At 43.6% G+C, this 16,029-nt stretch overlaps 1 protein-coding gene across 1 annotated transcript in view; it reads left to right on the top strand.

The window, feature by feature from the left end:
- LOC115108713 (PEX5-related protein-like) overlaps positions 1-16,029 on the top strand; it is a 112,291-nt gene that overhangs the window by 87,823 nt on the left and 8,439 nt on the right. The window contains exons 10-12 of the mRNA XM_029633335.2: positions 6,537-6,653; positions 12,720-12,863; positions 14,191-14,261. Of these exons, the coding sequence (XP_029489195.2) occupies positions 6,537-6,653; positions 12,720-12,863; positions 14,191-14,261 (332 nt within the window). The remainder of the gene's footprint in view (positions 1-6,536; positions 6,654-12,719; positions 12,864-14,190; positions 14,262-16,029) is intronic.

Below are 16,029 nucleotides of genomic sequence, written 5' to 3' on the forward strand. Positions count from 1 at the left end.
GGTAGGATTCAATGTTCGTCCTGCGTTGACGCTTTGCCTGTTTGATGGTTTGCCTGAGGGCATAGCGGGATTTCTTATAAGTGTCCGGATTAGTGTTCCAATCCTTGAAAAGCAGCAGCATTAGTCCTTAGCTCGGTGTGGGTATTGCCTGTAATCCATGGCATCTGGTTGGGATATGTACGTACGGTCACTGAGGGGATGACGCCCTCAATGGACTTAGTGATGAAGCCGGTGACTGAGGTGGTATACTCCTCAATAGCATTGGAAGAATCACGGAACATATTCCAATCTGTGCTAGCAAAACAGTCCTGTAGCTTAGCATCTGCGTCATCAGACCACTTTCTTATTGAGCAATTCACTGGTAGTTCTTGCTTTAGTTCTCTTGTATACGGGAATCAGGAGGATAGAATTATGGTCAGATTTTCCAAATGGAGGGTGAGGGGGAGCCTTGTATCCAGACCTTCTCCCTCAGTATCTCAGTATTTTCTGAACGTGAATGACGGGATGTGGACTTGTTCTCCGGAAGGCAGTATTATCCTTCACAGTCGGACTCATTATTTTGTCTTTAACATTTGTCCAGTTTGAGGCAAGTAATCGCTGTTCTGATGTCCAGAAGCTCTTTTCGGTCATAAGAGACGGTAGGAGCAACTTTATATACATAAGTTACAAACAATGCGAAAAAACAAGCAAAATAGCACAGTTGGTTAGGAGCCCGTAAAACGGCAGCCATCCCCATCCAGTGCCATTATTTGTATCGTGCTGCTACAGTAGGAATACAGACAGTACACAATGATTGCCCATGAAAGTCCTTAGTGTTGTCATTCTCTTACAGACAATACCGCTTGGTGACCTACAGATGCTTTTTGGAGTTTGTTCTACGTGGTGGAAAAGCTAGGCACAGGACACCAAATGCCCTTGCCTGCATGTGTTGTTGGGTCCATTCATTGCAACTCAAGAGGAGCTGTGAAAGGTCCATAACAACAATCTCCCCTTGTACCAAAGTGACTTTGAACACTTTACTGCATCCCCCCAAACACACCACATCAGATGCAAGTAGTCCCTTTGTAGAATTGTAGTATTTATTATAGTCATTAGTATACTTTTCTTCTACTGTATACATTGCCATAACTGTTCCTGCATACTGCTTTGAAAATGAACCTGTCTCCAGAGCAAATAAACTTTGACTTGAATACAAGCCATGTCTACTTATTGTATATTGACCGACTAATCGGTTTCTATTGAAACATGTTTTCTATCAACTCCTGCCATTATTTGTTTTAGCAGTAAGATTGTAGCTAGTTAATGCTAAATATATTTCATGAATATCACAATGAATTGATCCTGAAGTTAACGTCAACACTATTGGTTTCGGATGCAGTTGGAATCATTTAGACCAAGGGGGGGGGGGCGAAGGCCGGGCACTTCAATCCGGCCCGCGAGACATATTAACAATATTTAGTGGTAGCCAATTGGTAGTTAGTCTTGTCCCATCGCTGAGAGGCGAAGGTCAAGAACAGTGGCATCCTCCAAAACACAACCAAGCCGCACTGCTTCTTGACAAAATGCCAGCTTAACCCGGAAGCCAGCCTCACCAATGTGTCAGAAGAAACACCGTACACCTGGCGACCGTGTCAGCGTGCATGCACCCGGCCCGCCACAGGAGTGGCTAGAGCACGATGGGACAAGAAAATCTCTGCCTGCCAAACCCTCTCCTAACCCGGGCGACGCTGGGCCAATTGTGCGCAACTTCATGGGTCTCCCAGTCACAGCCAGCTGTGACATAGCCTGGTATCGAACCCTGGTCTTTAGTGACGCCTCAAGCACTGCAATGCAGTGTCGTAGACCGCTGTGCCACTCGGGAGGCCCCTGCAAATGGATTTTAACAATTGCTCCCCCAAAAAATACGGCCCTCCGTTGAATTTCAAAATCCCAATGTGGCCCTCGAGCCAAAAGAATTTGCCCACCCCTGATTTAGACATTCGTCAGTACACTTGCAGAAAATAAAACTATATCAAACTCCATTATATACATAAATGTACAGAGCTAGCAATATCTATACCACAATGAAGTTGTGAGAATACTAGGCATTCTATAACATCAGTCTTACTGAAAATTAATGGTGTGTTGGCTTTGTTCCAGACCGGGTCCGGAATGTTCTTCAGCTAGTGAACCTAGTGTTGGGCAATGTCAGCTGGTCTGGCAGAATTTAATGCGCTCATGACCTTGGATTCAGACTATACACTTCTGCTCTTGCCAGCCCTGTGCAGTCTTTTCCTCTTCCAAGTCAGATTATGTTGAGCTTGTTCCCGGCTGACAGCTTTCATCCAACACCTACAGCACAGGTGTCAAACTCATTCCACGGAGGGCCGAGTGTCTGCGGGTTTTCACTCCTCCCATGTACTTGAATGAATTAAGGTCACTAGTCAGGAACTCCCCTCCCCTGCTTGTCTAGGTCTTAATTGAAAGGGTGGCGGGGGCAGCAGACACTAGGCCCTCCATGGAATGAGTTTGACACCCCTGGTCTACAGGATCTGTATTACTAAAGCTGGTGTCGTGTTCATCAGCAGTAGCAAGATTAGTCTGTAGGGCATACACTTGTCAGTGGTTAGCCAACATTTTGACTATTTTGTCACCATCAATACACACTCACAAGGTACTATATCCACCCATCCCCCTCGTGTCAATAGAACATGCAGACTAACCTTCACACACAGACAATACTGACATCAGTCAGTCATCCACACCCTTTCCTCCCTACTAATAACTGATTTTCTCCAATATAGAACACGCTTTGCTTAAACAATCAACGAAGCCTCCATAACACCGAAGTTGTAGCCTACTTATAAACTCACCAACTATGACAACAAAACACGGACCACGTTTATGACCAGCTCCAGTGTATTTATATTTATTCATGGTGGAAAGATTTTGCAAAGATGACTTCCACTAGTTCCTGGTGCTGCACTTGATGTTGATGTCGCTACAAATGTTGATATAGGCTTGTCACGTTAGCCTCTGGGTAGTTAGTTAGCTAACGGTTAGATATAGTACAGTAGGCTGTAGCTAACGTAACTAAAGTTAGCTTGCAAAGTTACAAATTACATAGCCAGATAACAGCTGGCTAATTACATTAATTTGCTTTGGAATGTCTAGCCAGCATATTATGAAAGCTAGGTAGCTAGATTTTGGTTTAGATAAACAAATGTAGTTTGTCAGCTAGCTACCTCTGCTCGACTTCTTAGTAAGGTAATCGATTAAATGTTACCCTAGCAGCCTGTGCTTGCTTGTAGCTTGCACATCCAGGTACTAAGCACCACACCATGACTTAGCTATTGTCAACACAAAAATATAAATAAATAGTTCTTCACAAGCCAATGTTCTATGAATGAGTGGCTGGTTCAGTGAGTAACGTTCACTACCTCAAACAGATCCACCTTGACAGGGGCGGTGCCACATCCTGAAATCGCTATGAATTGGAGATGTGGAGGTCCTGGGCTGCCGTGGTTACACGTGGTCTGCGGTTGTGAGGCCGGTTGGACGTACTACCAAATTCCCAAAAATGACATTGGAGGCGGCTTATGGTAGGGAAATTAACATTAAATTATCTGGCAACAGCTCTGGTGAACATTCCTGCAGTCAGCATACTAAAACCTGAGACATCTGTGGCATTTGTTGGGTGACAAATCTGCACATTTTAGAATGACCTTTTATTGTCCCCAGCACGAGGTTCACATGTGTAATGATGCTGTTTAATCAGTTTCTTGATATGCAACACCCGTCAGGTGGATGAATTGTCTTGGCAAAGGAGAAATGCTCACTGACAGGGATGTAAACAAATTTGTACCCAAAATCTGAGAGAAATGAGAGATACGTTTTTTGGGTGTATGGAGATTCCTGGGATCTTTTATTTTACATGTTGCATTTATATTTTTTGTTTAAATATAATGTGTCAGTTCAAGTAGCCTATGTAGGCTACAGAGCGTCTCGTGTGAATAATAACACATTTATATTTTTTTGTAGGGGGTAGATGTATTTTTCACTAGGGAAAATCTGTTTCTTTACACCAATTGTTTTATTATATGTTCAAGGCAAGCATTAGGCTGAATGTATTTGTGGTAGCTTCAGTGTCTGTGTGGTCCTCAGGTTACAATCTAAGTAACAGTATAGATTTTCAGTACTCTACACACCTCTGCAAATTATACATAGCCTAACTATAAAACGTGGGTGAGTGTACACTGGAGGAAAGTTTATCATGCTACAGTAGGCCTACAAACATCCTATTATCGGTTTTCACACCTTTCATGATGTGACAATGGTTAACGGGTAGCGTACAAAATGTAGACGATTGGAATATAATCAAACAACAAGGGCCCTATTGTAAACATCGCCAGCTGATATCTCGTTAAACCATCAATTCACCCACACAGCTGATCTCAATTGCAACCATTAATGGTCACATCATTACCGCTCCCTAAAAGATGATGTCGGTGTTACCTTAGTCAGAGATCTGAATATAATGACGAAATGCTCATGTCTCCACAAGTGTAGGTCTGCATATTAAGCCCATAGAAATGCATTGAGCTTATTCTGGACAGAGTTTGGCGAGAATGAGCCATCTTTCTTCACCTCTTACTCCCTGCTTGCAACCAAAGTCTTTCAAGGTAAGTTCGCCCTCTGGTTGGTATCGAACTTAGTCCTTTTTGAACAGAAAGTTCTTCCTTGTTTACCACGGTAAATCTACTGTGGCACTTTACCCGACACTTTGTATGAATGGAAACTAATGTTGGTGTAGCCTACTGTTATTTTATTTGTTTGGTCATTTCTTTTCAAGATCGGGGGTAAAATATCCTTGGACTGTCCATATTTGAAATGTGTAACTAAAAGAAGTCATTTGGGGGATTGAGTTATTTGTGCCAGAAGGGCTTGGGCCGGAATTGAACCCATACCTACACAGTAGGCCTATGTGTGTCCCCTGAAGGGAGCGTCCGAACTGCTAGACCACCCCAGGCCACAATTAAACTAAATGTTGACAGTTCATGCGTAAACTTAGGATACACTTTGCACTTGTATATCGTAGCCTAGTGGAGACTAATATCTATCTTGTTATTAAGCTATATAAAACAATGATTGTTATGTATGGCTCCCTTTCAGATGATACATTTTTGTACTTTTAAATGTTGCAGTAATAGGACCTAGGCCTAGTGTTTGAGCAAGTGAGAGATGGTATATTATTGATAGCAGGCCTGATCCCAATGACTCAACTGCCCCTGCATGGAGATAAAGATAACTGCACATTTTCAACGAATAGCAAGGCTCATTTGAGTTTCCTGATGCCGCAGGAAAATTCTCCTTGAAAAGAGTGATTAAGTTAAGATCTGACTTCTGTAGCCTAGTGTCAAATTCGTCTGGGCAGGAATTTGATTGGCAAGTCAGACATGTCAAAATGCACTCTTTTCGGGTTTCTGGAGGTGTCGGAAACGTTTGCTCTTTGAAAGCAGATGACTTGCTCACTTTTCTCTTTGCTCACTGGCCCATGGAGTTATCGAGTGACATGCTTGGAGATCTTTGGCCTCAGCTGTACCTTGAGGGCTAATAGACATGGCCTACATGCTTGGACAAAGTCAGACAAAAAAAAGCATCAGCACAACACTTCTCATGACCTGTTTCTGTCCAAATGAAGAGATTTGACACATGCCTCAATTTGTAACAAGCATTTGATGTAATTTGTGTTTTCTGACCAAGTACTTTAACTCCCATTTTGCCATGATGCCAACAAAATAACTAGAAAGACGGATCATGAGACACATAATGCACTATTTGCCAAATTCCAACTATAGGAGAGACACTAAAGTACAGATCTCACCAGGATGAAGTTCTCTGCATCCACTTGATTTTCATTTGACGGCACTTTGCGATCCATAAAATAATTTAGAGAACCGAAAAATCAGCAATCCCTTGAAAGGTTGGACCATAAAACATGCTAGCAAGAATCACAACAGTAACAATCCGCACCTGGAGAATTACCCAGACCAGAAAGCTTCCCTCCTTCAAACATATTTCCCTTTATCTAGGAATGATCAAGCAATTGAGTTCCATCCTCCCAATCAAAACCATGACAAACAATTGGTCAGCATTCCACCACTACAAATGCAAGAAGGTGTGGCCTCTACACCTGCTAGTTTGGCATCAAAGGATATGTAGTTATAACACCAATCGAGGTGGCTGTTTGTTGTGTCTAGAGCTTTGCACATACAGTGCAAATTCCTCAACATCAATCCATCAACTGAAATGTCAACAACTGAAAGGTCAAAGGTCTAGCAAATTTTTGACATTTGGACACTGCATTTACATGTAATGGTGATTAGTCACCTGAAGTCCATACGTTACACACCCCGCCAATGAAAGAGTGAGATGGAGGTGACATTTCTGTGGCAGGGGAATGCAGCATTCTCAAAGTATCAAAGCTACCAGTCCTCTGTTTACTAATCCGCCCACCTTTCCCTTTCTCCCACCCTCAAAACACCATCCCTCCACAGTCAGACACAGAGTTCTGGGACAAGATGCAGGCAGAGTGGGAGGAGCTAGCGCGACGGAACTGGTTAACGGAGAACGAGCAGGCCCAGACCCCCTCCAGTGTGTCGCCTCACGAGAAGGTTACTATTTTCATCTTTGACCTCTGTTATCATAGTACTCTGTCTAAACACCCTGTTTAGATGCCAATTATGTGTTTACTTCGCATGTGGACATGTTCTACTTAATGAAGGGAAATATAGCCTATGAACTTGATGATATACAGATTTACTGATTTAACCCAGTGCTTCCATAATGTTAGAGACAAGTCGAAATTTACTGGGGGGGCTAGTCCAACTCAAGGTGTCATAAAAAGAATGCATGACCCTCCACTTGTATTGTAAAATAAATTGAACACCCTCGACCCTCATAGAATGAACTCAAAATAATGTTTACGACCACAAATAACAACTGTTTTGAACCTGTGTTTATAAACACAGAGTCTATAAACACAGGGTCAAGATGGAGCGGGAGAACAAGACGTATTCCTAACCAATTGTGTTTTTTTTTATTGTTTCTTTGCGTTGTTTGTAACTTCTTTTTTTTTTTACTTCTTTTGTTCATAATGTTGCTGCTACCATCTCTTATGACCGAAAATAACTTCTGGACTATGATTACTCACCACGGACTGGCAAAATCCTTTTTTTCCTTTGACGAGTCCGACAAGCCCGATGTGAATGATATACTGCTTTCCCGGGAACAGGCCCAGATCCCCCTAATTTGCGCGAAGAGAAGGCGGAGAAAAAGGGGCCAGAGGGCGGGCTGCCTTCTAAGAATTTGTAGATGATCGAATAAACCCCACTTCCTTCCATTCTGCTAGCAAACATGGAATCTTTGGAAAATAAAATCTATGACCTACGTGGAAGATTAAACTACCAATGGGACATTCAAAACTGTAGTATCTTATGCTTCACAGAGTCGTGGCTGAACGACGACATTATGAACATACAGCTGGCTGGTTAAATGCTGTATCGGCAGGACAAAACAGGGGCATCTGGTAAGACAAGGGGCGGCGGACTATGTATATCAAAACAGCTGGTGTATGATATCAGAACAGCGGATGTACGATATCTAAGGAAGTCTCGGTTTTGCTCACCTGAGGTAGAGTATCTCATGATAAGCTGTAGACCACACTGTCTACCTAGAGTGTTTTCATCTGTATTTTTCGCAGCTGTCTACATACCACCACAGACTGATGCTGGCACTAAGGCCACACTAAATGAGCTGTATTCCACCATAAGCAAACAGGAAAACGCTCACCCAGAGGCGGTGCTCCTAGTAGCCGGTGACTTTAATTCAGGGAAACTTAAATCCGCCTGACCAAATTTCTATCAGCATCTTAAATGTGCAACCGGAGGGGAAAAACTCTGGACCACCTTTACTCCACACACAGAGACGCATACAAACTCTCCCTCCATTTGGAAAATCTGACCATAATTCTATCCTCCCGATTCCTGCTTACAAGCAAAAATTAAAGCAGGAAGCACCAGTAACTCGATTAATAAAAAAGTGGTCAGATGAAGCAGATGCTAAGCTACAGGACTGTTTTGCTAGCACAGACTGGAATATGATCCGGAATTCCTCCGATGGCATTGAGGAGTACACATCAGTCATGGGCTTCATCAATAAGTGCATCGATGACGTCGTGCCCACAGTGACCGTACGTACATACCCCAACCAGAAACCATGGATTACAGGCAACATCCGCACTGAGCTAAAGGGTAGAGCTGCCGCTTTCATGGAGCGGGACTCTAACCCGGAAGCTTATAAGAAATCCCGCTAAGAACCATCAAACAGGCAAAGCGTCAATACAGGACTAAGATCAAAATCGTACAACACCGGCTCTGATTCCCGTCGGATGTGGCAGGGCTTGGAAACTATTAGACTACAAAGGGAAGCACAGCCGAGAGCTACCCAGTGACACAAGCAAACTACTATGTTCGCTTCGAGGCAAATAACACTGAAACATGCATGAGAGCACCAGCTGTTCCGGAAGACTGTGTGATCACGCTCTCCGCAGCCGATGTGAGTAAGACCTTTAAACAGGTCAGCGTTCACAAGGCCGCAGGACCAGACGGATTACCAGGACTGGAACTGCGAGCATGCGCTGACCTATTGGCAAGTGTCTTCACTGACATTTTCATCATCTCCCTGTCCAAGTCTGTAATACCAAAATATGTTAAGCAGACCGCCATAGTCCCTGTGCCCAAGAACACTAAGGTAACTTGCCTAAATGACTTCCAACCCCTTAGCACTCACGTCTGAAAGGCTGATCATGCCTCACATCAACACCATTATCCCAGAAAACCTAGACCCACTCCAATTTGCATACCTCCCTAACAGATCCACAGATGATGCAATCTTTATTGCACACCTATGTGAGATTGCTATTCATTAACTACAGCTCAGCGTTCAACACCATAGAGCCTTCAAAGCTCATCAATAAGCTAGGACCCTAGCACGAAACACTTCCCTCTGCAACTGGATCCTGGACTTCCTGATGGGCCGCCCCCAGGTGGTAAGGGTAGGTAACAACACATCTGCCACGCTGATCCTCAACACTGGAGCCCCTCAGGGGTGCGTGCTCAGTCCCCTCCAGTACTCCCTGTTCACTCATGACTGCAAGGCCAGGCACAACTCCAACACCATCATTAAGTTTGCCGATGACTCAACAGTGGTAGGCCTGATTATCTACAATGATGAGACGGCCTATAGGGAGGTCAGAGACCTATCAGTGTGGTGCTAGGACAACAGCCTCTCCTTGGTGTCCACATCACCAACAAACGAACAGGGTCCAAGCACACCTAGACAGTCGTGAAGAGGGAACGACAAAACCTATTCCCCCTCAGGAGACTGAAAAGATTTGGCATTGGGTCCTCAGATCCTCAAAAGGTTCTACAGCTGCACCATCGAGAGCATCATGACCAGTTGCATCACTGCCTGGTATGGCAACTGCTCTGCCTCCGAATGCAAGGCACTACAAAGGGTTCTGCGTATGACCCAGTACATCCCTGGGGCCAAGCTTCCTGCTATCCAGGACCTCTATACCAGGCGGTGTCAGAGGAAGGCCCTAAAAGTTGTCAAAGACTCTAGTCACCTTAGTCATATACTGTTCTCTCTGCTACCGCACGGCAAGTGTTTTCGGAGTGCCAAGTCTAGGTCCAAGAGGCTTCTAAACAGCTTCTGCCCCCAAGCCATAAGACTCCTGAACATCTAATCAAATGGCTACCCAGACTATTTGCATTGCCCCCCCTCGCCCCTTTTACACTGCTGCTACTCTCTGTTGTTATCTTTGCCACTTCAGCATGCTTTTGTGGCACATTCGATGCCACGCAGGGCTACGGTTCGCTGACCACCACAGACGAGCTAACTCTCCCTGCCTGTTTCATTACACTACGAACAGAGCCAGTCGCAGACAATGATCAGCTATGGGGAATCAGATTTTCAACATGTATAAATGATATAAAATACATCTAACAAATTTTCCACCAACAGGTTTCTGTGCCGATGCACCACAACCAATATACAAAGCATACCAACTTTGGACATTTCAATGTCATGGTTTGCATTTTCAACACCACAATTAATAGACTATGTCAATCTCGACAAACAGAAAATACTTCCCTCCCTACCTTGTAGGCTTACCCAGTATTCGAAGGCTTGGCAATCTCTGAATGTCATTAAACATTTGTGTTTTTTAACCGATTTGGCCACTGCACAGTTTGGAATGATTGATTTTATTTGTCAGTTAAACAAATACATATATATACAAATATTTTGCACAATAACGTCAGGGACTTATTTTTTTACATATAAAATTGCATAGATAGACACATTACAGATATAGAGATGAAAAAATGCTCAACCTCCAGATGAGTATGAGGAGGGAGTTTAAGTACAATTCTTACAAGCTGGTTTGGCTGGTAGCTTATTCTTTAGATGTTTGGGGCTGCTGGTGAACCATGATGTGCAGGCGTAATCAAAGTGACACTGGAATAGCGCACTTGCCTGAGTCTTTAGGGTGTCTATTAGCGAGGTTTCCATCCAACACTTTCCTGTGTTTCGATGTGTAGCATATGAAAAACCTTGTAGCCTATTCTTCTTATTGGTTTTTAGGCTAATTTCCTAAAACAATGATTGTCCACCTCATGCTTCAGCTGTCAGAGATTTGAGCACTGAATGTAGTATCAGGGCATTGCATACAGTGGGGCAAAAAAGTATTTAGTCAGCCACCAATTGTGCAAGTTCTTCCACTTAAAAAGATGAGAGAGGCCTGTAATTTTCATCATAGGTACACTTCAACGATGACAGACAAAATGAGAAAAAAAATCCAGAAAATCACATTGTAGGATTTTTAATGAATTTATTTGCAAATTATGGTGGAAAATAAGTATTTGGTCACCTACAAACAAGCAAGATTTCTGGCTCTCACAGACCTGTAACTTCTTCTTTAAGAGGCTCCTCTGTCCTCCACTCGTTACCTGTATTAATGGCACCTGTTTGAACTTGTTATCAGTATAAAAGACACCTGTCCACAACCTCAAACAGTCACACTCCAAACTCCACTATGGCCAAGACCAAAGAGCTGTCAAAGGACACCAGAAACAAAATTGTAGACCTGTGGAAGCAATTATTAGGAAATGGAAGACATACAAGACCACTGATAATGTCCCTCGATCTGGGGCTCCACGCAAGATCTCACCCCGTGGGGTCAAAATGATCACAAGAACGGTGAGCAAAAATCCCAGAACCACACGGGGGGACCTAGTGAATGACCTGCAGAGAGCTAGGACCAAAGTAACAAAGCCTACCATCAGTAACACACTACGCCGCCAGGGACTCAAATCCTGCAGTGCCAGACGTGTCCCCCTGCTTAAGCCAGTACATGTCCAGGCCCGTCTGAAGTTTGCTAGAGAGCATTTGGATGATCCAGAAGAAGATTGGGAGAATGTCATATGGTCAGATGAAACCAAAATATAACTTTTTTGGTAAAAACTCAACTCGTCGTGTTTGGAGGACAAAGAATGCTGAGTTGCATCCAAAGAACACCATACCTACTGTGAAGCAAGGGGGTGGAAACATCATGCTTTGGGGCTGTTTTTCTGCAAAGGGACCAGGACGACTGATTCGTGTAAAGGAAAGAATGAATGGGGCCATGTATCGTGAGATTTTGAGTGAAAACCTGCTTCCATCAGCAAGGGCATTGAAGATGAAACGTGGCTGGGTCTTTCAGCATGACAATGATCCCAAACACACCGCCCGGGCAACGAAGGAGTGGCTTCGTAAGAAGCATTTCAAGGTCCTGGAGTGGCCTAGCCAGTCTCCAGATCTCATCCCCATAGAAAATCTTTGGATGGAGTTGAAAGTTGGATGGGGAGTGTCACTTCACTTGCACTTAGTGGGACTATCATTTGTTTATTTCAACAGGACAATGATCCAACACACCTCCAGGCTGTGTAAGTGCTATTTGACCAAGAAGGAGTGTGATGGAGTGCTGCATCAGATGACCGGGCCTCGACAATCACCCGACCTCAACCCAATTGAGATGGTTTGGGATGAGTTGGACCGCAGAGTGAAGGAAAGGAAGCCAACGAGTGCTCAGCATATGTGGGGATGCAAGACTGTTGGAAATGCATTCCAGGTGAAAGAATGCTAAGACTGTGCAAAGCTGTCATCAAGTCAACGGGTGTCTACTTTGAATTATATAAAATATATTTAGATTTGTTGAACACTTTTTTAGTTACTACATGATTCCATGTGTTATTTTATATTGTTGATGTCTTCACTATTATTCTACAATGTAGAAAATAGTCCAATAGTCCAAATCTTCCCTAAAGGTAACTCTGAAATGGCATATTGTTTTTTGATGATTTTAGAATATTTGCATAATTGGATGTTAACCTCGCTATAGACACCCTAAAGACTCGGGCAAGTGTGCATATTTCTGACACCCCCCCGGACCTATAGTGCTACTGCCAGTGCTTAGATTTACCATTAGGTTTGTTAAAATAGAGCCCTGGGAGTTTTGCTTAAATATTGTATTCTAGAGGAAAGTTGCTCAGGTTCGCCATTTTTTTTAAATACAGCGTCAGAGCGCTGACATTGCTGATGTTCCCGTTACTGTTATTTTTTTCCCCCATTGGTGACAGGGCTACTACTTTCACACGGACAACCCCTACAAGGACTGGCCCAACGCATTTGAGGAGGGGTTTCGAAAGTCCAAAGAGGGAGATCTGCCCAACGCTGTCCTGTTACTGGAGGGGGCCATTTTACAGGATCCCCAGGACTCAGAGGTGAACAGGCACAAGGGGGTGATGAGACACAGGCACAGTAATCACACACATTTCCAGCATGACTTTCACACAGGACCATAATATACTGGCACCAACTGCCAATCAGCCTGTTCAGATAACACCATACTCAGAACTTCACAAATCATGTGTACGGTCAACACTCAGAGAGTGCTAAGTGGCCGACGCTGATTGCTAGTGGAGGACTGGGAATTCTGTTAAATAGAATGGTTTACTGTAGCAAAACTACGCTGTCTTCATCTCCCAATGAGAATTGTCAATTTTCCCAATGAGTTGAGTAATAGCTATTTTCTCAGCTTTTTCTCTCCTGCTCATTTCCTCTCTATTGTAACAGCAGTAATCTCTTTACAGCCTCAGAGAGCCCACATTAATAGAAAACGGAACTCGGGAATGGCCTAAAATTATTCCACAGTGTATGGAACTAATATGATCACAAAAGTCCTCCTAGCGTGCTTGGTTGCTTATCGCTCTGCTGCAGAGACCTCTGGATAGTTTGTAGCTAATGTCACCCTTACATTGATACTCACAAATTCAGTATCAATGTCAATTCACAAAATAAACCAGAATGCAGATTAACCTGCATAGATCATATGTTTCTTCAAAGAGGTCTGAAAGATGCATGTAAACAAGTCTGTTTGGATTGCAGATTCAGCTAGCTGTCCAAATGCAATCCTTGGATGGTATGGAGATTCAAAGTTGGGTTTCAGAACTTATCAGGTACACCTAATGAATTTGGTTGGTTGCCAAGTGTCTCGAGTGAGCCTTTGCAAAAGTAGTATGTGAAATATGCCCCGCAACTTGATCTCATTAATTCATTCCTATTGGCTCTTTAGAACAATACAATACCATGATGCATCATCTTAATAGGAAACCCCCAATAACAGAGGGGGCTCAGCAATCCTAAATGAACTTGGGCTGGCAGAACACTACTGTTTCTGTCAGAAGACAAACCTCAAAGCTATTCACCTTGCGATATTAATTTCGGCAATTGTATTTTGATGTGTCCTAACTTCACCTTAGACAAACTTCAGACAAAAGTTTGTATTGCAGAGACTGTTTGAGATACAAGATGCTTCCTGACTGTTCTGTTCTTTACCAATGGCAGAAGCGCCTGTGTGAGTGGTACTTAGAGCATTGACTGCGAGTGAGTCATCCTATGAGTCATCCTATGAGTCATCCTCAGAGTGTGCTGACCTCTGCATCATGACCACACCGTCTCTCCTTAAATCAAATCAAATCAAATCCTTAGAGAGGGTGTTAAAGCCCAGGTGATGACCCTGTTGTTCAATGCTCCCTATTGTCTCCCCAGGCTTGGCAAGTGTTGGGGACCACCCAGGCCGAGAATGAGAACGAGCAGGCTGCTATTGTCTCCCTCCAAAGGTAAGGAGGTGTTACTGCGCAACGTGGACCCATAGGCTTCACCACAAACACGGCAATACACTGCATGCTCTGTAGTTTCGAATACTCCTCAACTGCTTTAGAAATGTATAGCCGTCTATGGTAAACCGTGGGGTGTTGGGTTGAGCGTGCAGAGATTAACACAGAGACCGGGAGGTTTTAGTCAGCAAACACGACTTTACTAGGCCATAAAATAAACAAAACAAAGAAAATCCCGTGGGTTTTGCTTGGTCCTTCTTCTCAGCTTTGGCTCTGTAGAGATCTCTCCCGGTTCTCTGCCGCGGTGTGCCACAGTGCTCCTTTTATGTGGCCTCCATGGCTGGTTAGCACTTTCCCCTAATTACCTCCATTTGGAGCCGTCTGTGTCGGGGTCCAGCTCATGTACTCCCAGCAGAGGGAGCCAACGTTGCAGCATGTACCTCCCCTCTATTACCCCCCCCCCCCCCCCCCCCGGGGTAAACCTCGCGGGATGCCACACATCTTAGATGGAAACCATTTTTTATGTTAACGTTAGATATTGTACCGAAGGTATTCAAAGGCCTGTTCCTAGGCTAGGCTACTACTACATTTTATCAACTGGCTCGGTCTACAGGCATGAAAAAAAATACATTTTAGTGGGGGTTTTCTCAAATATACGTGCCACATGTTCTAGTGGATTCTATCAGAGAGCCAAAGGTGTCGGGCTCCACAAGTGGAAAGATGGCCCATTTTATATTACCTTGTCAGAAGGCACGCTCGGTCAGGAGATAGGATAAGCTACAGATCAAACAACAGCTTGATCCATCTGTGAGAATGTAAACACTTACAAGGAAATCAAAAGAGACACAGAACAGCAACACAGACAGTACTTTTACGCTCAATGCACATTCACAAATTGCTGATCCAATTAAATGTGCATTTCATAAGATCCTAGGTCGGTGCTTGGATTTCATTCACTGCAGATGAATGCAACCATCTTGTATTAAGGAACTAAATTAAATCAAGTGCATTTGGGTTAATTAATCATTGGTGTTAAAACCAATGGTTTAAAACTGTAACACTTTTATATAATCTCCTCAGAATGACTCATCTCCTGAAATCCAGCACTGTTCTGTTATTAATACCACACTGCTTTTACATTGTGTTTTTGCTGACTTTTAGTGTAGCCCCATTGTTGATGTGTATTCCCGAGAAGCCTGGATTAGAGAACTCTGAAAAAAAGGAAAGTTGTCGCAGATAACATGCTATCTTAAAAGGTGAACGGAGCTTCTGCCCTGTATACCAATTGTAAACTAACTTTATATAACAGTCAGAGACCCATGGCACAGTAGCAAGTCTGCCATAAATAATTTGGTTTTCCTGAGAGAACAAGGAAGTTGTAGCACCGACTGTCACAAATCTCAGTGGAACATTTGATGAAAGCCAAATCTGGGTTTGGCTCTTCCCCGAGTGCTCGCTAATCCTTGTTGTTCATCCAACATCGCTCTTTTAATATCTCATAATAATTCATCATTCTAGTTCTGATGCAACAGCAAAACTGCGAGCCAGACAAAACTTTTTCTAAGTTGAGAGTAACAATGACAATTGCAAGCCCCAATGTAACTCCTATGAACCAAATGCTTTTGAAGGCAATATGTTAGCCTGGGATACTTGTATGTCACCCCAAAAGGGGACTGGTCCTTGCCACCTGACCCCAGCCTCCTGATGTTCCTTAGCTGTGGCCTGTCCAAATTAGTGTCCGTCAACCGCTTTGAAGTGCTCACTACCCCCC

The sequence above is a fragment of the Oncorhynchus nerka genome, linkage group LG24, assembly GCF_034236695.1.
Source record: "Oncorhynchus nerka isolate Pitt River linkage group LG24, Oner_Uvic_2.0, whole genome shotgun sequence".
Classification (NCBI taxonomy): domain Eukaryota; kingdom Metazoa; phylum Chordata; class Actinopteri; order Salmoniformes; family Salmonidae; genus Oncorhynchus; species Oncorhynchus nerka.